Source organism: Falco peregrinus, chromosome Z (genome assembly GCF_023634155.1).
Source record: "Falco peregrinus isolate bFalPer1 chromosome Z, bFalPer1.pri, whole genome shotgun sequence".
In the NCBI taxonomy this organism is placed as follows: domain Eukaryota; kingdom Metazoa; phylum Chordata; class Aves; order Falconiformes; family Falconidae; genus Falco; species Falco peregrinus.
This window is the reverse complement of record NC_073739.1, coordinates 65,400,181-65,420,802: the sequence shown is the minus strand read 5'-3', so window position 1 is coordinate 65,420,802 and position 20,622 is coordinate 65,400,181. Positions and strand designations below refer to the sequence as shown.

Sequence of the window (20,622 nt, the reverse complement as noted above, 5' to 3'; positions counted from 1 at the left end):
TACTGTATCTGTGAACCTCATTTATGCCCTTGGATCAAACACTAAATGTCTCATATTTGCATTGCTACAAATGTAACTTAATTACCAGGTTAGGTGAGCCAGTTTGGTTACACCAGTTCTGGTGCCATTGGAGGTGTATCTTGGAAGTTAATCTGCTACTTGATGTTTTCACTGAAATTATTGTTGCTTGTGATTCAAGTAGCAAACGTAAGCCTTTGCTTTTTCAGACAATCTGAATACATACTGCAAAGCTAGGACTTTCAAGCAGTTGCTTGTCTTGTTCATGGGGGTTTTTTATATTTTTAAATATATTTTAATATTTTTTTTTATATTTTTAAAATTAAGCCATTTTTTCATAGCTGAAAATTAAGTTCAGGTGTTCTGTAGCCTTTGTCTACTAAATTCTGTGTTTTTAAGGATCACCACTTCATAGTTTCCGTTGCTTATGTGACTTTCTTCAGATAGATGGACGTGCCAATTGGCAGCAGAAATTTTCAGATTAATTCCAATATCTGATTTTTAAAATCAGAAAAATGTACTAACAGAAATGCTGTCAATTTTCCTTTATGACAAGGATTAAATAAAAGATAAACAGTGTATCTTCCTTTATTTGATTTACTATAGAACTGAATCTTGCAGCGCTGTTGCCAACTCCTTTCTAGGAACAAGGCATGGCAGAGACCACCTGTCCCTGGCAGCGGACAGTAAATGTCAGACACCTACTTACAGAACCAAATGTCTTCGTTTGCAAAGGGCACGTTCGGTTCTTCCACAGGCAGATAGTAAACTCTGCCCGTTTTGATTTCTCTGGTAGGCAAGTTACAGTTTGTTTTCTACGTGACGGTTGAAGGCTGACAGTGTTCTGTCATTGCAAGTTCTCATTGAAATATGCATCTACTGTGGCTGACGTGCATGTTGTTTTCTTGTTACGGCACACAGCTGCTGAAATGTTGAATTCAGGTTGGGGACCGGGACCTTCCTTCCCTGTCGTTACCAAGAAATGCCAGAAGATGGCAAGAAAGCATGCTGAGGCGGCCACTGTGGCATTTCCTTTTATTTCCCTCAGTTAATTCAGTTTGCAATGTACATGGCTGGGTGCCTCTTCTTGGAGAAGATGTGCAAGGCCAACAACAGAAATAAAGTTAATATGGAGCAGATCAAGAGGCAATTTATAAATATTTGCAAGGCTTTGGGAGGGGGAGTTAATTTTGCTTGTTTCATTGCTTTGGTAGGCCTGCCTCACAAAATGCCAAATTCTTGGCAAGAGTTCGGGTCCAGACATAGGAGTATAAGCCTTGGCAGCGGTCTGAGGCTTGATTTCTCTGTTTGCCCCACAACCAATTCTCAAACACTTGCTCAGTCTCATATTTTTTTTAAAAAAACCTAGTTTCCTAAGAAAGTGAGATGTGTGCTGTCCTGTTCTGTCACATTTTCCAAACAGCCTTAGACTGCACTGGAAGGTTTGAACTAGAACCGCAGATAAGGAGCAGCATCCAAAGATACAAGCTTTATGAAAGTAGGTACCCAGAGAAGGAATAACAATGGTCAAGGAGATGATAATGTTATCCTTATCTTGATACCTCTTAACGATTTGTAACGAATGATTAAGAGGGCTTTGTTAATTTTTTTGAAGATCAATTGCTGGGTGATTGTTTACATCACTAGATTTTTTTTGTTTGTTTATTTTTCAGAAAATTGATGGTAGTGTGTGGCACCAAAAGAGCTTGTGCCCTGACCCGATGTGCACTGGAGTTGTTAGTGCCCGTGGTTTGTAACATCCCTTCTGCCTGGCGTGTTAGGTTTGCAGTAGGTGCTGCAGCTGCTTCACGCCAGTGAGTGGGCCGCAGTCACCTGCGATGCTACCGCACACCACCCGCGCCCCTGGTCGCCAGGGCCAAAGACCAGCCAAAAGCACGGACGGAAGCGTAATGTGTTCCAGCTCCGGGCCATTGATGCGTGTGTTTGACAATGCGAACCGACCAAGGCACCAACAGCATCGCTGGAGGCAGGCACAGGATGAATTTGGGAAAGTGACAGTGCTGGGATTGCTCCTGCACGCAGAGCTGTCCGGGTGGTGCGGTTCAGCTCCTGCTTCTAGGTCATTTATAAATCTCCTTTGGGAATCGGGTCTGGCCTTATGGGATTGTTTAATAAAATACCGAAGGGGCGTGCAACATTATTTACACAGAGAGAGATCTGTGTGTATTTACAACGTAAGCACGCACCCGCGGGGCAGGAGGGTATTTCCAGTGCCCTCAGCTCTCCCACACCTACGTGTGTACCTCCCGTACCTACGGCGAACCGGATCCGCACGCGCGGTCCGCCACCGCGGCAGCAGGGCCCAGCGCCGACGGAGTCCCCGTTCACCGGTGACCAGCTCCGTGCGTTTGCGTTTCGAAGTGCCTCCCGCCGGCGGCGGGCTGCGGGCGCCGTGAGAGCCGCTCCCGGCCCGGGACAGGACACCCTCCCCCGGGAGGCACCAGAGGGCGCCGCTGGAGGGCGCCTCAGGTCAGTCAGCTGTAAGGGCGGACTCGTACCGTGATTCAATTATTTTTTTTATTATCATGTATTTATTATTGAAACACTGGGTTTATTTTTTTTTTCACTTAAATAATTTTTAGTTAAATAATTATTTAAACATGTGTTCAAACAATTACCTGTGTCAACTGCCGGTTTACAAATCAACTTCTTAAACATAAGTTTGAAGGAAGAAAAACTAATGCTGAAAAATGCGGACGGCATCCACGCCCCGCCGTGCGCTCGGCGCGCGCCTCCGCCGCGCCCGAACTTGTGGCTCCCCGGCCCCGCCCCCCGGCCGGGGCGGCTCTCAGGGGCGGGGCGCCACTCGTCACGGCGCCCCGCGGCGCGCCTCACGGCGGCCAATAGCAGCCCCGTACGCAATTGCGGCCGCGCGTCCGGAGCGGGGATTGGCTGGCCCGGCTGCGCGGGCGCGGCTCCAGCGAGGGCGGCGGGTGGGGCCGCCGTGAGGAGCGGGCGCGGGCAGCCCGGCGCCATGCTGCGGGCCCTGCGGCGGCGCTGGGACGCCTACAAGTACCGCTTCGTGCCCTGGGTGGCCCTCAACCTCCGCCGCAAGCGCAGGTGAGCAGCGGGGCAGCCCCGGGGCGCCGCCGAGGCCGCCCGTCGGAGGGAGGCCCGCCCCGCCGCCCCGTCAGCCCTCCGGCGGCGTGAGGCGCCGCCCGCGGGGCGTGTGGGCCTCGAGCACGTGGCGGAGCAGGGCGCGCGCGGGCGAGACCCCGCCCCCCCCCCCCCCCCTCCCCGCGCGGGAGGGGCCGTAGCGCCGGCGGGGGCGGGTGCCGCCTCGCTGCACGAGAGCGGCGCTCCTGGGGTGCTGTAAATAGGGGTTTAACGCGAAAGCCGGTGGGGGTTCCTTGTTGTGTTGGTGCGGGGGGCAGTGCGAGCCCTCCCCTGAAACGTACAGGTGGTAGTTGAACTCGTTTAAAGGAGTACGACGTTGTTACAAGTAGCACAAACTAAAAATCTCCCCAGTCGGTGAAATACTTGTCCTCGCCTCGTTTAAAGTGTAACGAGCTATGTAGATGGTTTTTATGTACTTTGATAATAACGTGTGTTTGATTTTTGATACGTTTGTCACCAAGAACTCAGCGGGGTTTAACCTGCTGTAAATACACAGACGATGGTTTTATAGTAGGACAGGTGTGAAAGGATATTCTGTAGAGTTTGGGTTGGTTTGAAACATCAGTGCATGTAAGTCACTGCTGTAAAATGGCTCTTCTCTGTTTCATTTAGGAAAAAAAAATTAAAATACTACTATTATTATTTTTTTTACTTTACAGGACCCTCCGATATGTTCCTAAAAGCTCCCAAGACAAAATTATCTCTGATGAAGATGTCTTTGAAACACTGCTGAAAATATTTAGAGCTCTGTTCGTAAATGACTTCAGTAGACAAGCACGTATTTTGGCCTTACTTCCAGAAATCAAATGCAAATATCTGGAATTACTGAATTCTCAGCAGAAGCCATCAAAAGTGAATTCACGTGACCATCAGAGCCAACGTGTTTTTAGTCCAGAGGAAGTTCTGTTTAATACATTAGGATTCACTGTTAGTCGAGACCAAAGTTCCCTGATGTCTGCTGGAACTGGAGTCTTTGTTAGCAAAGGTTTTGTACCAAAAGGGACGGTTGTATCTATGTATCCCGGTAATGGAATGTTCCTATTTCTGGTTAAGTTAGGTGTGATTTCTAACCATCTAAATATAGAATGACAAAGTACTGCACTAATTTTTAATTTATGGGTTTTAATTTCTGTCATTCCTTAACAAAAACACAAATTATGGTGAATGGGACTATTTCTGTATAAGCTGGCTAGAGTTCTTTTGGAAATAAGCAAACCAATGTTGTGGGGGGTTTGTTTATAAAAAAAAATAATAATTGAAGTATGATTTTTCGGCTGCTGGGAAAGTTCTTCCAAATTCTTTAAACACAGATGTATGAGAGCAATTTCAAGTAGATGAACAACACAGTTTAATTTTTGAGGGGTTGTGTTTTGGATAAGGATCTGAAAAATTAGTTTTAGAGATCTGCACACAGGTCAGCAGACAAGACTATGAACTTTTTCAAAGCACCAAAATACAAACTAGAGAATGGAAATAAAATCTTTATTTAGTGGAACTCTCTTCTGTAAAGTATGTTTGGAAAATCAGCATTTTTCTGTTATTCTTCCTTGTTTCTTGGAACTGTATTTGCTTACATTTCTTAAAAAGATTAGTAGTTCTGTGAGTATGGCCAAGCTAGGACAGCTCTGCTGAAATGCTTTCGATTTTTCTGTTTAACCTGACAATCGTCCCCTGCATGCGGTCTGCAGCTTCTGCCACCATTGCAGGATTGGGACCAGGCCAAGCACTGAGCAGTGGAGCATGTTTTGCCATGCCAAAGCAGGAGTGTCTGGCTGTTACCATTGCCTGGTAAACTCGCTAATTCTCAAATCAGAATCACAGGGAATGAGCCTGTGACCTTGCTACTTGCTTGAAATTTCTGGCACATATTGTAAATGTAGGCTTATGGAGGGTCTCCTTTAGCAGCTCATCTAGTGACACAAGAGGATAAGCTGTTGAAATGCCTTCCTTTTTCAGGGGTGTGAAGGAAACTGCAGGGCTGCTGGCTGGGGAGGGGTCTCTGTGGGGAGTGCACAGGTCAGTGCTGTCCTGCCTGTTGTTTGGCAGTGAGTGCAGTCCGTCGGAGTGGCCTTTGCCTAGCATTTTACGATGCTTTATCGAAGTCTTCCACGGATATTGGTCACAGGCTGCCTCTTTAATGATTTCCTTCCATGGCTTCTCTCTCTGGAATGTCTCAGCTCACATAGATTCTTTTTGCATCCCACAAAGATGCGTCTAAAAACTTGTAGGTTTACAAGTGTTGATGGTCATTAATTGAGAGGGGTGTTCTGTACTACCCCATCTCCCTTTGAGTTTCTGTGTGGAGAGGACTGGATGATATCATAAGCCCATTCTGACATTACTTTTCTTCTGAAGTAATCATATCTGTCTTGCAACAGGTACAGTATACAGAAAGCATGAGCCCATCTTTTTCCAGTCCCTTGGCAATCCCTTTATTTTTAGGTGCATAGATGGCGTCCTTATTGATGGGAATGATAAAGGACTATCAAGATCAGTGTACAGGTAAGCAGTCAAAAAGAAGTAGGGGATCATCACTCAACAGATCTAAAACAGTGGTGGTAATAGTCTCAGTTCCCTGTTGTCTTACCCTAAGTTGAATTATATTTCAGTACCATTCGCCTATGTGTATCTCCTAACACAACACAAGGGTAAGGCTGCTGGATGTGATCTGTTATGTACTTGTGTCTTCATCTGTAATGCCAGTGAGACGTCTTTTGATGTAGAGACTGTTCCCTGTAAAAAAAAAATAGTTTTAATAGAAGCAGGATGTAGCATAAAATTTTTAAAATGCTTCTGAATTTTTTTCTTTTTTTTTCCAATCCATTAGGCAGACCTGAGAACAAGCCTCTGTGTGGGCTTGGCTGATACCAGAAGGGTCAATCTGGTGGCTCTGGCTCTGGTCTATAGATGAGCAGCACTTAGGAAGGGAGCAGTAACCATTATTACTATTGTCAACTCACATTGGAAGGGATCCGTAAGGATGATCAAGTCCAACTCCCTGCTGCTCCCAGGACTACCTACAACTAAACCATATGACAAAGAGCATAGTTGAGATGCTCCTTGAACTCTGACCGCCTTCTTGGTGAAGATGCTTTACCATTTAATGTCCAGTCTGAACTTCCCTTGCTGCAGCTAGCCTGGACTGTTTTAGCTTACCTTAAAATATAATTTGTCACAATTTGCGTTTAAATATGACATGAGAATAAAACTAATAACAAGCAAAATAATACCTACTTTGAATACTAATACCAGATTTCAATTCTGGGAATGAGTTTGAAGTTGATCCTGTAATGAGCCTTCACATCTTTAGAGGTGAATGAGATGGGTTGACATTTCTGTAATTGTAACACTTGCTGTTGATCTCTGGAATGATAAGCGGTGGTTTTGTGCGGGTTCTTCCACCAGAGTCTGAAACACAACACACACTAGTGGGAGGTTTAAGTGTATTTTTTTTAAAGTGTCTTCCAGGTGTTGGTCTGTGCGCATTCAGCCCCACCCCAGTGTTGTCCCATCTCCCAGGCGGGCTGGACAGTTGCAACTTTGCCCAGCAACTGTGTCCATTTCTACAGGAGGAATTACAGATAACCTGTCAAGGAGCAGTGATTCATGTTACCACTGTCGGTTGTTTCAGGTCTTGCAGCAGGAGAGATCAACTTGGCCCATTCCAAATGAGCGATGAGAGCTGGCTTACAGCTGCCTTGCAAAACCCACTGGCTGTGGGACAGTACGTCAACAACTGTACACATGGTAAGTTGCCAGGTAAATTTTCCAGGCTTGAGTTTGTCTTTTTGGATATAAATCATTTTGGAGGTGACACAGAGAATCAGATACTGATCTTGGGGGTAATAGTGCTGCTTAAAACAAGGTAAGGACTTACAGGATTGCTTCCGAGGCCTTTTGTGACAGCTGGGTGTTAGAATCCGCTAGCACAGCAATGCTTCATATATCCTCGTGCTTCTTTCATTGATTTCCCCACTCTCCCTCCTTCATTTCGTAGAATGAAAGGCATACATCCCAAAGTGTGATGGTGGGAAAGGGTATCTGGCAAAGGACCACTGTGCTCAGGCAGTACACAAAATTGCAGATCAAGTTCCCCAGTATGATTCCAGAAGGCTTCATGAGAAAACCATACGCACAGTGACATGCAGTAGGAATCCATCACTGCTTGGTTTGAACTATAATACTTTTTTTAGACTTCCTTATGTTTCTGTGCAAAATCTAGAAAACTTGGTATGATCTAGCTGTTGGACATGAGGAAAGGAACTATTTATTTTGTCTCACACAGTATATGTTGCTCTTAAGGTCTGGGAGAATAAATAACTCTGGGAAATGGTTGTGAGGTACAGAAAGTTGATTTGCTACCTTACCTGGCTTCTAAGTAGCTTTCAGAGCATGCATTGCACTAAAGATACTCAGCCTCCAAGTAGCATCCAGAAAGGTTGCTAGAGAAGTGAACCAGGTATTGATTGACATGGAGACAAAGGGCTGTCCTGTGAAACTGCTTCTTCCAGGTCCAGTGTCCTTCTAAAGAAGATTCCCTTCTTTTCTCTGTGGGATATTTAGGACTTACTTTGCCACCAGGAAAATTTTTTCAAGACGTATTTTTTAACTGTAAAAGCAAATGTTATATATTAACAACATTTGAGCAATGCTGTAACCTGCCCCTGGTACTATGCAAGTTGTGCCCCTTCATATAAATGTTCATAAGCAGGTCATCCTGTTTAATGCAGTAAGGATGGATTTAAGCTTCTATAGTTCGTTATGTATCTCTTGCATAAATTCAAAATAGGACTTCAGAAGAGTGTAGTAGCTACCAACAGAGGCATGGTTTTCAGGCTTGATGAAGCGTCTGGTACTTTTGCAGCAGTACGTTTGATATTTTTACACATCTCTAAACCCTACTTAAGATTTTCTCAATCTCATAGAGACCTTCCCCCCCCCCCCCCCCCCCCCTTTTTTTTACTTCTAGAAAAAGCAGCCAACGTGTGTTATCAGGAGTTTGATGTGCCGCGGTATTTTCCAATAGAACTGAAACAGTATCTTCCAAACATCGTCTACAGCCATGACATAGAGAGGTTAGCAGCACATCTAAGAGCTCATATATTTGTATGATATAATGTATACTGTGTGTGTAAAAAAAGAAACATGGTTGAAGAACAATATATTCCATATGAAGATGAATGACACAAAAGCGTGCACCTGTATAGAAGAGTTAGCACTTTGAGTAGACTAATTTTAAGTGATTTATGGAACTATTTCTGTTCATTTTATTCCTTTTTCCACGTCTTTGCAAATGAGATCAGCATAGCTCTGAAGACAATGGTTTTAGAGGCAGTGGTTGCATGATAGTGTGATTCTTCTGAATTCCATAAAGCACTAGTTATATTTTGCTTGTATTTGCTTGTATTACAGTACTGAGGTTTTTCAGCGTGTATTTCAAATATGTATTTAGCAACCCTTAACCAGTCAAAGACCTTCTAAGGTAGCTTAGATTTAGTCGTCTTACTCTCCTGTTCTCCATGCCTTCTGCTTATGTGAGGAATAAGCAGATGAATTTGCAAGAAAAAACCTAAAATTAATTTGTATTGAGACAAGTGAAATACTGCGGAGTATAAAGGCATGTGACTTTTAGGTAGACACAATTACAACATTCTCATTATGACTTGAAAATCCAGCTCTCTGAGAAAATAAAACACTTAGAAATCTTTCTCAGATTTTTGTTTGGAAATGGTGAAAAGTGACAATTTTTGACAATTAGATGAACATACACAAGGAGCAATATGGACAACAAGGACAGACAGTATGTCTGGAAGTGAGTGTCCTGTACTGGGATGTAGTCAAGAATAACTTTGAAGCTGTAAGAAAGATGTAATGTTGGTCCTGAATTTAACACACCCAAGAAATTGTTCTTCTGGTCCAGTTGCTACCTTCAGGAACTAAATAATCCTGTTAATCTAGACGATGTATAAAGGTTTTAGGGCAGATCATCTAGACTTTTAATGTAATTTTGGAGCTAGTTTAAAACTGAAATTTGGTTGGTGAAAGTTACAGTGGATATTGGTAAAATGGCTTTTCTGATTCAACTTAGACTTTGTTGAGGCAAGGTTTAAGATGCACTTGTAATCTGTGGATAGATAGATAAATAAATGCTAATAAAAGAAGCAGTAAGACTGAACTTTCAGGAAGCCTGGATGCTCTACTTGAAGTGTGAAAGTGTAGTGAGCAGAGCCAAGTTAGGGCACCATTTCAGGAAGGGGCAATTTTGCTCTCTTGCTTGGAATCTGTCCAAGGTAATACCGTCTTTCAGTCGTTAGTTCTCCCAGTGTTACAGAGTTACAGCCACTAGAGAAAAGATTCCATCTGCTTCTAGCTGCCTGCTTTGGTATTGATATTTACTGTGCTGACAACATAGGTAATCCGGTTTCTAAATCTTTTTCTGTCTTGTAAAAGTTGTTAGTGCTTGTTTACCTTTTTGTTGTTGTTGCTTGATTTGTTTCAGTATGGCCTCACAGTAAATTTCTTAGTAGTGGTCACTGTTTGCATTGATGCTGTTCTTGACTCTCATGTTCCTCAGCATCAGAAGAATGTGCTGTCCTTCCTAGAATAAATACTTCCGCTTTAGGGCATGGTCATTTACTTAAAGGAAGTTTAGGGGGGTAGGTTCCTAAATATCTCTGTAAGAAAACTCTTTACCAGCCAGTGATTTCTGCTTGGGGTTTATGGAGAATTCACCCATCGTTGTAGATTGCAGCAGGTCTCTGATGCAGTTCAGAGCTGTCCTTCTGGATGTTGTTTGGCTGGGAGTGGGTTTAGCCAGCCTAGCACCTGTGGGTAGGCAAGTCTACAGGAATGATTTGTGCTCTATGAACTTTGCTGTAGCTTCTCCTCCTGTCTGTGTGTCTTTTCCTCTATCCCAACTAATTAATTTCTGAGTAATTGTATGAGTGGAAACATTATTTGCATACCCACATAGGCTTTGCTTTTTTTGGTAATTATATTGGCTTTGCTTATATTTGCTATCTGTATTTCAGTGTTGTTTTTCCAGGCTCTCTGGCCTGCATTATGCATGTTACTCTCAAAACTAATCTAGACAGAGCCATTGTTTCAGCTCCTTGCCATGAAGAATTTAAAAAATTCAAAGGGAATTATAATTATTCACATCCACATGTTTTGCTTTTCCTTTTTTTACAGTCACCTGAGGTGTGTAGTGCTTGTCACTCTCAGAGACATCAAGGAAGGAGAAGAACTTTTTTCAAATTACTACACTGTTGTCAGCTGAATTAATAGATTCAAGACTGAAGTAATGTGTGTGTGTACTTCAAGCTTCACGAGCATTTTTACATAATGGAGGGACATGGCTTTATCATTTAGAAAGCCAGCTGCAGGCTTGTATTTCCCTGAAAAAACTCCACATTTGATGCAGAGGTGAAGGTTTAACCATTTACATCATCAGGTCCTCAGCTGTCTGCTGTAGTTGATATTACTGCTTATTGGTGCTCAGCTGTCCGTACAGTAGCTTGTAAAATAAAAACCTAAGTTCTGTACATGTCATCTGGTCTTCTGGTTTGGACATTTGTCTGTAACTGTGGATCAGCTGTAGATTTTGCCATTTCACTTCTAGTGCTTATAATGGACACAATTTGTAAAAATTACTTCCCTCTCAGGAACTATTCTTTGGATAATCGTCATAGTTCATGGTAAACAACTGTTCTTGTTCTGGTTTTCTTGGAGTTGGTCCCTTTCGTATCTGCCTCCTTTTAGAAAGTATTTCAGTGTAGCAAGTTGTCCAGATCTTTTATGAAGACAGTTTTGGAGCAGTGCTCATAGCCACTTCATATGTGCCTGCATGGTGTGCTGTCATCAGGAGGTCAGCTTGAGCCACTGGCTTTAGCTATGCCTGTCTTGGGGTAGGAGGAAAGACAGTATGTGTCTTGAAGCCCTGTCCAATCCTAGTTCCACTGGTTCAGTGGAGGTTCCCTGGCATGTAGCAACTTCCATGGCTTTTACTTGCAGAGACAACTTCATGTTGCAGTGTAGCTGGAGGAAGTAATGCCAAGTGTGCTGTGTACTTTTTTTCATGAGTGAGTTACTGGCATAAGCAAAGCCAGCCATTCCTGCGTGAATTCTTCTACTGTCTGCTAACTGCCTTCAGAAAGTGCAACAAGAGACAGCTTTTCAGCCTTTCAGTCTGGCCTAACAGCTTGGGAAATTCAACGTAGTATTTACTGCGAAAGTCCAAGCAAGCCTCCCAGTGAATTTTTAGTTAGCATAAGCTTATGAGAAAGGAGTCAGGAAGTGGCGTGCTGTGGTGAATCTGGTAGTGGCTGGGGCAGCCAGGGTGCCCTGCCGAGCTGCAGAAGCATCTATTCTCCTTTCCAGAATTCACAGCTTTTTGGTGCTTGTGTTAACTTGGTGTGAGAGACTGTATCTCAAACTGTCTCAAAGCTTGTTAGCTGGGCTCCTGCAAGACTTAACAGTTGTGAACAGAGAAGGAGCCAACAGCTGCCTGACATCAGTTTTCAGCCAGGGGCAAGGAAGGGCCACGCTGCTGTGAGGGATGTGCCTATAGGCATGGATGATCACCCCTACCTGTGCAGTAATTGCATGTGCCCCATGGAGGAACGTGGTACATGTCTTGTAAGGACAAGGTATGTGCCCTTGTCTGGGAAATGGCCCCCCTGAACTCCCTGTGAGAGTCTGTGCCACCAAACAGTAAATGGCAATCCAGAGACCCAACAACAACAACGTGAACGGAGGCTGCAGACCAACGGGATGCCGCTGGATCCATGGTGGTGCATGGTGCATATCTTGCAATTCTATCCTGACTGCTCGCTAGATTTCCTCCTTTCCTATCCTTCCCTCTCTTTCCTATTGCTATTTTCTTACCATAACATGTGAACGTTTTGTTTATATAAGCACACAATACATTTTCTTGATTAGTGGCATTTGACCTCGTTTGTGTCTAAATCTCACTCTGGGTGTAACAATGAATCTTCCTGGCTTGGGTCTTCCTGGACTGGAACATTAAATTGGCGTCACGGACAGGGTACGCTGAAGTGAGACAGCCACATTTCACTGGCTTAGTATTACATGAGTACCTCTCGGGGATGGAACGGGTGGATTTGTAGAAACAAACGGGTTGTCTGCCCGAGACAATCACTCTGCCTTTCAGATACGAGTGACAATAAAACCATCCCTGAAGGCAGAGATGTTTTGTATAACTTCTTAGAGAAATATGATGGTTGTGCCTCAGTACCAGGCATGAACTGGGCACAGAAAAAAATGGCCTAATTTGCAGAGAGTAACGGACTGAATTAGCGCCTTATAAAAGGATGGAAAACTTTGGCCTGGAAAAGGAAAACCAATTCTTTGTACCCTATTGGGCACTAGCCTAGTCGCAGCTGTGGAAGCCAAGGAACAGCAGTGCACAGTAGAATCCCAAGTCATACAATCTTTACAGGGTCTGGTCCAGTCCTTGCAAGGGCAAGTAGAGAGCTTAAAGGAGCAATTAGAAGAGGAGAAAACCTAGGTGAGTTATTTACAATCCACTTTAAAAGAGCAACTCCTTGCTGGCAAGGACAGCTCTCCAAAACCTGTAAATAAGATTGAATACCCTAATAATGAGCTAGAGGAAGCAAAATTAGGGTTGGACAAACTGGATGTCCCCACTTGTTCTCTGAGGTCCTTGATCAAAACTGAATTTAAATAAGAGGATGACAAGGACAAATTCCCTCAAATTACTACTAAAGTCCATATTCTGCTACTGAGCTGGCTAAACTGAAAAAGGATTTTGGCCGTGCTCCTAAGGAGTCAAAGGCAAAGTATGTTTGGAGAGTGTCATTGTTGGAGGGGGATCAGATATTGTTAAGTGAAAAAGAAGCCAAGGGCTACTGGGGGCCAGGAGTGGTTCTAACAGCTGTGCACCCTGGTCCGTAAGCCAAAGAGCAGCTTTTTGGTCAGGAGGTCTTAACCCTCTGGAAAGCAGGGATCCCTTTGCTCTTGTGGGGACAGTCAACCAGCTAGTAGAAAATGTACAGAAGGCGGCATGCCTGCAAACAACGTAAAACCAGAAGCTTAGACTCGAACAGGAATCTCCAGTGATGATGCTGGTCGACCCCAAACGGAAGACCTCTCTCATAAGGGGCCTCCCCGATTCCCTAAAAGCTATTGGTATCCAGTTACAAGGGAAAATACAGGTAGTGTCCCAGGGTGAAAGGGCTGTTGCTGCATTAGAAGTAATAACAACCCCTAATTGTAAAACCCAAAGAAACTGTGGACTTGGGGAAAAGTTTCTCAGGAATTAATTACTTACGGGTGAAAATACAACCGTTACCGCTCCACCTACTAAAATGGACCCTAAAGGGTTAAGGCACACAGAACCAAAACCTCCCCCACACCCAGCTAACAGTAAAAGGGTGTCTCTTGTAGCACCACCGAGTGAGAGAGATACAGGACACACACCTAAGTCTGTGGACTATGGGGTGGCGGAAGGGTATCCCCCGAGATCTTACGAATGGGTTGCCAACTGATAAACTGGAGAAGTTGGTGTTAGGATGGCCAGAAAGTCCACCAATTAAGGATGAGAATCCTGTTCCTAGTGCCCCCTTACTGGAGCAAAGGACAGAAAACTAACTCCTTTGCCCCCTTGCAGCGAGCAGGGGAGCGAAGGGTGGGTATACCTTAGGTGGCTCACTGAAAATCACCAAGGTTTTTTGCTTTGTGGAGCCTAAGCTAGTACCAGTAACGTTCCTGGTAGATAGTGAAGCCCAAATTTCAGCTATTAAAACTGAAAATGCAGTACAAAGTGGCATAAGCTTGTCTAAGTGGTGTACATTCGTTGCAGATGCTTTTGGTACTGTTTAAGCACAGACACTGGCTACTGTTGGTTTGCTGTTAGCCAGGGAGAAGGGGAGAACACAGCCACTTCGGTAATGATGGTTGAGGGGCCTTTCCTACTTAATCTTTTAGGACTCGATATTCTGAAAAGTAAGGTGTAGATTGATGATAAGGGGAGGAATTGGACATTTGGCAGCCCATCTATAGGTAGACGGCTCATACACACTGCACCTTTGCTCTCTCCCTCACCACTGACAAATGTCAAACCCTGTCTGCTACTCTTAGGGGCACGGGAAGGGATAACCGCAGTACTGGAGGAGTTAAAGGAACAGGGAATTGTAGTGCCAGCCCACTCTCCTTTTAACTCCTGGTATGGCCAGTTGGTAAGCCAAATGGGAAATGGAGACTAACTGTAGACTATTGAAGGCTTAATGCTAACTCAGGCCCCTTAACAGCTGTGCCAAACATCGCCGAGCTTACAGCAGCTATCCAGGAACAAGCTCATCCCATTATAGCAACTCTTGATGTCAAAGACTTGTTTTTTGTGGTCCCCTTGCAATCTGAGGACCAGGAATGCTTCCCATTTACTTGGGGAGGACAACAGTTTACCTTCACCCAGCTTCCTCAAAGATATAAGCATTCTCCTACCCTAGCTCACCACACCTGAGTGTGAGAATTAGGATTAATTCCTTTGGAGGAAGGGGCTAAAATTTACTAATATATTGATGATTTGCTTATAGGAGGAAGCCAGGTAGATAGGGTTCAAACAATGCAGGATAAAATTCTTAAACACCTGGAAAGCCTGGGGTTAAAAATCCCACTCAAGAAAATCCAGGTACCAGCAAATGAAGTAAAGTTTTTGGGAATTTGGTGGAAAGGAGGACATGCATTCCTCAAGATACTCTTTCCACCCTAGACCAGATTAAAATGCATGAAACAAAGGAAGAGTTACAGCATACATAGTGATTGCTTATATTCTAGAGAAAGTATATTCATGATTTTTCTATCATTGCAAGGCCTTTATATGACCTGTTAGGAAAAGGAGTGTAGTGGGACTGGACCCTGTGCCATGAAGTCCTGCAGCTATTAGGTATCTGAGGCTGCCAACCATCAGGCTTTTGGCCCAACACGCCCTTCTGACCCAGTCCATATTGAACGGGGATTTGCCCAGTCAGGCTTATCAACACTACTGGCAAAACAGTCCTGAAACCCACTCGACCTATTGGGTTCTACTCTCACAGCTTTAAGGATGCTGAGAAATGGTAGTCCCCCTGGGAAAAGGGTTTATTTGTCGTCAGTTAGCCCTGCGAGAGGCTGAACGCACCAGGTGTAAACAACCGATAGGGCTCACAGGTCCTTTTAAGGTGACAAAACCCGTGTTGACTGGGACACAACCCACTGACAGGGTGGCACAATGAGCCTCGGTGCGGAAATGGTATGCTCAGACAGAACATTGCTGCAATATTTCTGATGTTTCAGAGGGTGCTGCCAAGACCTTGGCTATTCAGGAAGAAGCTGCTTTGAAAACTGAAAATGGTACAATTTCCCCTGTGGTGCAAGTTGCCCCCCAGTTTTCAGGACACTTACAGAATGTTTGGTTTACAGATGCCTCTGCTAAACAAGAGGGTAAGATACGGAAATATTGAGCCGTTGCCTTGGACATAAAAACTGAACAAAAAATAATCCCTGAAGGGGATGATAGTGCCCAAGCAGGAGACCTGGTAGCAGTGTGGAGTGTTTTCCAACATGAGGCACACTCTCCTTCTCCCATCCATATCTATACTGACTTTTTCGCTGTCTTTAAGGGATGTACTGAATGGCTTCCATTTTGGGAACAGAATGGGTGGAAAGTCAATCAAGTACCTGTGTTGCAAAAGGAAAAATGGCAAGATACATTAACCATGGCGAAACAGGGAAATTTTGCAATGGTGTGGGTAGCTTCCCACCAAAAGGATGAAACTACAGCCCGTCAGGGGAACAGTGGGGCAGACGAGTTATCCAGGCTTGCTCCCCTATGAAGCGACACTGAATTGGAAGACTGGGAAAGGCTGTTAGAATGATTACACCTTAAAAGGGGACTGGAGCTAAAGATCTTTTATCAAGAAGCTCAGACTAGAGGCTGGCGGCTTCTCAAGAAAATTATCATACCTATATCTCTTGCCTGTGAGCAGTGCCATGGCTGCTTGGACAAACGCCCTTTGGAAGAGCCCCCTCTACATTTGAGACAGGGGAAAGGGCTCTTGGAGGCCCGGCAGGTAGATTATACTGGTTCTTTTCAAAAATCTGAGGGAAAACACTATGTCATGGTAGGGGTAGAGGTGGTATCGGGCCTAGTTCGAGCTACAGAGGAGAACACAGTGAAAGCCTTGAACATGGTTTAGCTTCATCCCCAAACCACAGCCCATTCAACTGGCTAACGGCTCCCACTTCGCAGCCAAGGTGGTCCAGGACTGGGCTGCTGGAGAAGGGGTTGTATGGGTTTTCTACACTCCCTATTATCCGCAAGCAAATGGGATAGTGGAAAGGACAAACGGTCTTCTTAAGTGCTTCCTGAAACCCTATGAATGCGGTGGTTGGAGTGATATGAGACGCAGTCACTCATGTGAACAACCGAAGTGGGGTAAATGGATGCCTTAAGATCACAGCTTTTTGCCCAAAGGCCCCAAGCCTAATCCTGAATCTCAGTGGCCCTGACCACCCCCAGAATCCCTCCCACTTCCCAGTCCAACCGGTGTAGGTGAAATTACCCACCATTGGGACTGCACCACTGGTACTTGAAACCCCCATGAACAGGTACGCCTAGAAGGTGAAAGATGCCCACAGGAAGGAGCACAGAATGAATATCTGATGGATTTTCCCAGCTAACCTACTAACACTGGTTTGACACGGTTCATTTAGAACCAGGCAGAGTCTCTTCTCTTTTTACAGATCAATCCCATGGGACCAAATTGGGCCTTCCTGGACTGGAACACTTGGCCTCCTTCCAAGCCTGAACGTTGTCTGTCATATTCATCTGGAAGTCCTTCTCAGTCAGAGAGGGCTGGCTTTTTCAGGAAGATTTAAATAGCAGAGCTACAAGAGAGTGGCACATGGTTCAGCATGGCTTGCGCAAGTTTGCCAAAGATGCCGTGGACAACTTCTAGTGACAGTCCTTGTGTCTTCACTGTGTGGTAACAGATCAGAGCAGGCAGCAATCTCCAGTCTACTGAAGGGTATGCTCATCCTCCATCACTCTGAGGATCCCTTCTCTGCAGCTCGCTCTGGGAGGAGGTCACTGGGCATCTGTTGATCTCTGAAGGGGAGGCTGGTTGTCAGGCTGCCTGCAGTATTGCTTAGCTCAGCAGGGTTTATGGACAGTTCGGGGAATACTAGTCTCAGCCTGCCAGAGGAGGCAAGCGCTGTTCATGTTCTCCATGCTGAGATGCTGTCGTGCGAGGGCGTAGATTACTTCAGCTGTTTCATTATACACTTGTTAATACTTTTTAAATGACCGGATTTGAAAGTACACACCTGTTTGCTGACTGTGGACCTTAGGTCTACAACTCATTCATTGAGAAAGGTTTGCTTTACTGCACTTGTTGCCTCCCGGATGCCGCGGTAGCGGAGGATCGCAGTGCTGAAGTGCAGGCTGCCTGTCACCGCTGACATACGTGGGACTGGCTTCTCCTTGCTGAAATACTGGAACCTGGCAGCCTGCTTCAGGGGCTGCTCGTATGTGAGGGAAAGCAGGACCTGGCCTGTAACTAGCAGCAACAATTGATTTCTGTCTGCTGGTGGCTAGAGAAAGCCAAAAAGTGGCAGGAGGAGCAGGAGGTACAGTCAGGTGGTGCTACCGGGCAAGAAGCAGCACAACATGGGGACTAGGCAGGAGAAAGGAAAATGGAAAAGTAGAAATAACGGTCCATGAAGTGCTACAGCTTCTGAAAGGGCTTCAGGTGTATCAGACTTTTCCTTGTCACCTTAGATTCCTGTCTATTCAATGAAGGTGAATGTCCTCATTCCCTGTGTGCCCATTCATTACCACCAAACCAACACCACCAGCGCAGTGCAGAGAGTAGGATACACTCTGACATTATTTAAGACAATGTATGATTTAATAATAACTCAGTAAAATTCTCTATGCAATCTATTTATTGTTTGTTAATAAATTATTCATTACAGTAAGTACAATGTCTCTCTTGAGAGATTATTTGCCTGGGTTATTTTAATTAGAATTTGCTAAAAATAGGGACTGACTTGGCTAGTTCTGCCTCTACATGCCTGTACAATTAGTGGTAGAAGGAAGGGAAAATCACACTAAGATTTAAGGTAGTTAAACTGGGCAGATCTGCAAAGTCCTTCTCCCACATGAGACCCATAGTCCGCAGGTGTTAAAATGCTGTGCACATTTAGGAAAGAATCTGTGTCGCTGTACCCATTTAAGAGAAAATTTGTGTAAATGTTACCAGCTGTGATGCGCTGGCTGTGATCTTCAGTGAGGATCACCAACTGCCTTGAGCCTGGCTGGGGTGGAGCTAACTTCCCCCCAGCAGCCCTCACAGCATCCTGGATGTCTCTCCACCATTCCCCTAACCCACAAAGGCCACTAGGCTGGGAGTAGGAAAGAGGGTAGGAGGGGACACAGCCAGAACAGCTGTCCCAAGATGACCGAAGAGATACTCCATACCATATGATGTCATGCCCAGCAATAAAAGCTAAGAGAAGGGAGGAAGGAAGGGGACATTCATTATTAAGGCATTTGTCTTCTAGTCCACTTGCTACACTTTACTGAGGCCTCCCAGGCAATGGCTGGACATCCTGCTGATGGGAAGTAGAGAATAAATATTTTTGTTTCCTTTTCCTTCTGCATGGCCTTTGCTTTTGTTTTATTAAACTGCATTTATCTCGACCCACAAGTTCTAAATGTTATTTTTCCCCCCCCCCCCCCCATCCTGCTGAGGAGAGGAGTGATGGAGCAGCTTGGTGGGCACATGGCATTCAGCCAGGGTCAACCCACCACACCAACATACGAACAAAACCAAGACTACACGGGGGAAATTGAATGGTTCACCACTGCACAGAAAGTTTTAGGCTTATTTTTCTTGGATTCACCCAAACTCCTTACCCCTGTGGTAAATGTCCTGGTAGTCCTGGGAGCCTGAAGGGCTGAGAAGCTTAGCAGGTTGGGCTGAACCCGTGTGCCTCCTCAGCAGAGGCATGAGGATGGGGCCCTTGACACTACAGTATTGATGCGGAAATGCTGAGGGTCAACTGCTGCTCTTTAGATGGTGAAATCAGATTTTGGAATAAATGTGATTGCATCAAGAGACACCCAGCTGGTCTCACCAGGCTCTTCTGAAGAAAACTGGTCTGCAAGGCTCTGACTTTTGACTGCTTAGCTCAAAAGGTGAAGCTGGTGGTAACAGCTGAGTGCAGTTCTCCAGGAGACTGAGTTGTCAGCTGGAATCCCTGTTGATGCAGCATGGCAGGAGAAGAGAGGTGCTTAAAAGATGAAGAGCTGAGCTAACGAACTTTACAGGCATGTTGCAGGCTCCCAGCAAGAATAGAGATACGGCCCACAGCAGGAGATGGATGTGTCTGCTGGGGGAAGAAGCCGCAAGGGGTCAGCACAAGAATTGGAAACTCACTTGAAAAAAGCAATTCGTAATCAAGCTGCTGAAGTACTCAGTAATCAAGACTCTTAAGTATCTTAGACTAGATGGACATGAAATAGCCCGTGTCAGCCTTCCTGGTTAGCACACTTGCCTGTCCACCTGGGGAGTCCACCCTGAAGGGCTGGGCTCAGGGCAGCTGGTGGCAGCTCAGAGGCCACTCTTCCCTCAGGGTTTTGGAGCTGTTTTACCCATCACCACTGCGTGTGGCCATGGAGAACGTGATCAAGGCAGACCACCTCTCCCTGCTGTGGTACTTCTGATTTGGAAAGACTGAGAATGAGTTTGTCAGGCACTGAAAAAAATATGATCTGTTCAACTACTGAAGGGTATGCTTGTGTGTATATATATTCATATGCATGTATGTATATATACGTTCATACACAGGTATGTTTCTATACAGGCATACATAGATCTAAGTGGGACTGGTGTAGGGACTACAGCTCCCCAGGCAGCTCCCTTGGCACTCCAGTAGGAGGAGAGGGAAAGGTGTGAGTATGGTAAATGCTGCTGCTCCTCCATCCCTCCTCCCTTGCTCTAGAGCCACCACTCCTTCCTGGCCACTGCTCCTCAGACCCTATCACGAGCTGATCGGACTTGCTAAAGCATGGCAACACCACCAACAACAACCCCAAGCTTTCTCGCTCATTTTCTGCTGTTGCAGCGAGCTGAAACAGTTCACAGAGGGTCACCGCAAGTTGCTAATTTGACTTGCTGAACCTTATGAAGCCATGCTTTAAGACACTTATTTTGTGAATGAAGGTGATCTGTGCTCACCCAACAGCTCCTCATTGCCTGCTGGGCTGCTCTGCTCCGTGGCTACGTGCTCCTCCTTCGTGCTAGTTCCAGAGCTCACCTGGCAACGCAGAAAACAGAGTCAATAACTGCAGAAAAAAGGAGCAATGTTCTTCTGCCAAGGCAATGAGCTGCACCAGATCTGTTTGCGCAGCAGGCGGACATGGGCCAGCACGAAGGCAAG

General features: G+C 45.2%; 1 protein-coding gene across 3 annotated transcripts; it reads left to right on the top strand.

The window, feature by feature from the left end:
• Positions 1–2,955: 2,955 nt before the first annotated feature.
• Positions 2,956–18,848, top strand: SETD9 (SET domain containing 9). Of its 3 annotated transcripts, none has more exons than XM_055791359.1 (6): positions 2,956–3,099; positions 3,816–4,180; positions 5,535–5,658; positions 6,788–6,903; positions 8,126–8,231; positions 16,921–18,847. In XM_055791359.1, the coding sequence occupies exons 1-6, from the start codon at positions 3,014–3,016 to the stop codon at positions 17,057–17,059; spliced, it is 936 nt and encodes a 311-aa protein (XP_055647334.1). In that variant the 5' UTR covers positions 2,956–3,013; the 3' UTR covers positions 17,060–18,847. The 3 variants fall into 3 exon arrangements, with proteins under 3 accessions (XP_055647334.1, XP_055647335.1, XP_055647336.1); XM_055791360.1 differs by lacking the exon at positions 16,921–18,847 and adding an exon at positions 10,348–10,707; XM_055791361.1 differs by lacking the exon at positions 8,126–8,231 and having other exon boundaries at positions 16,921–18,848.
• The last annotated feature ends 1,774 nt before the right edge of the window (positions 18,849–20,622 follow it).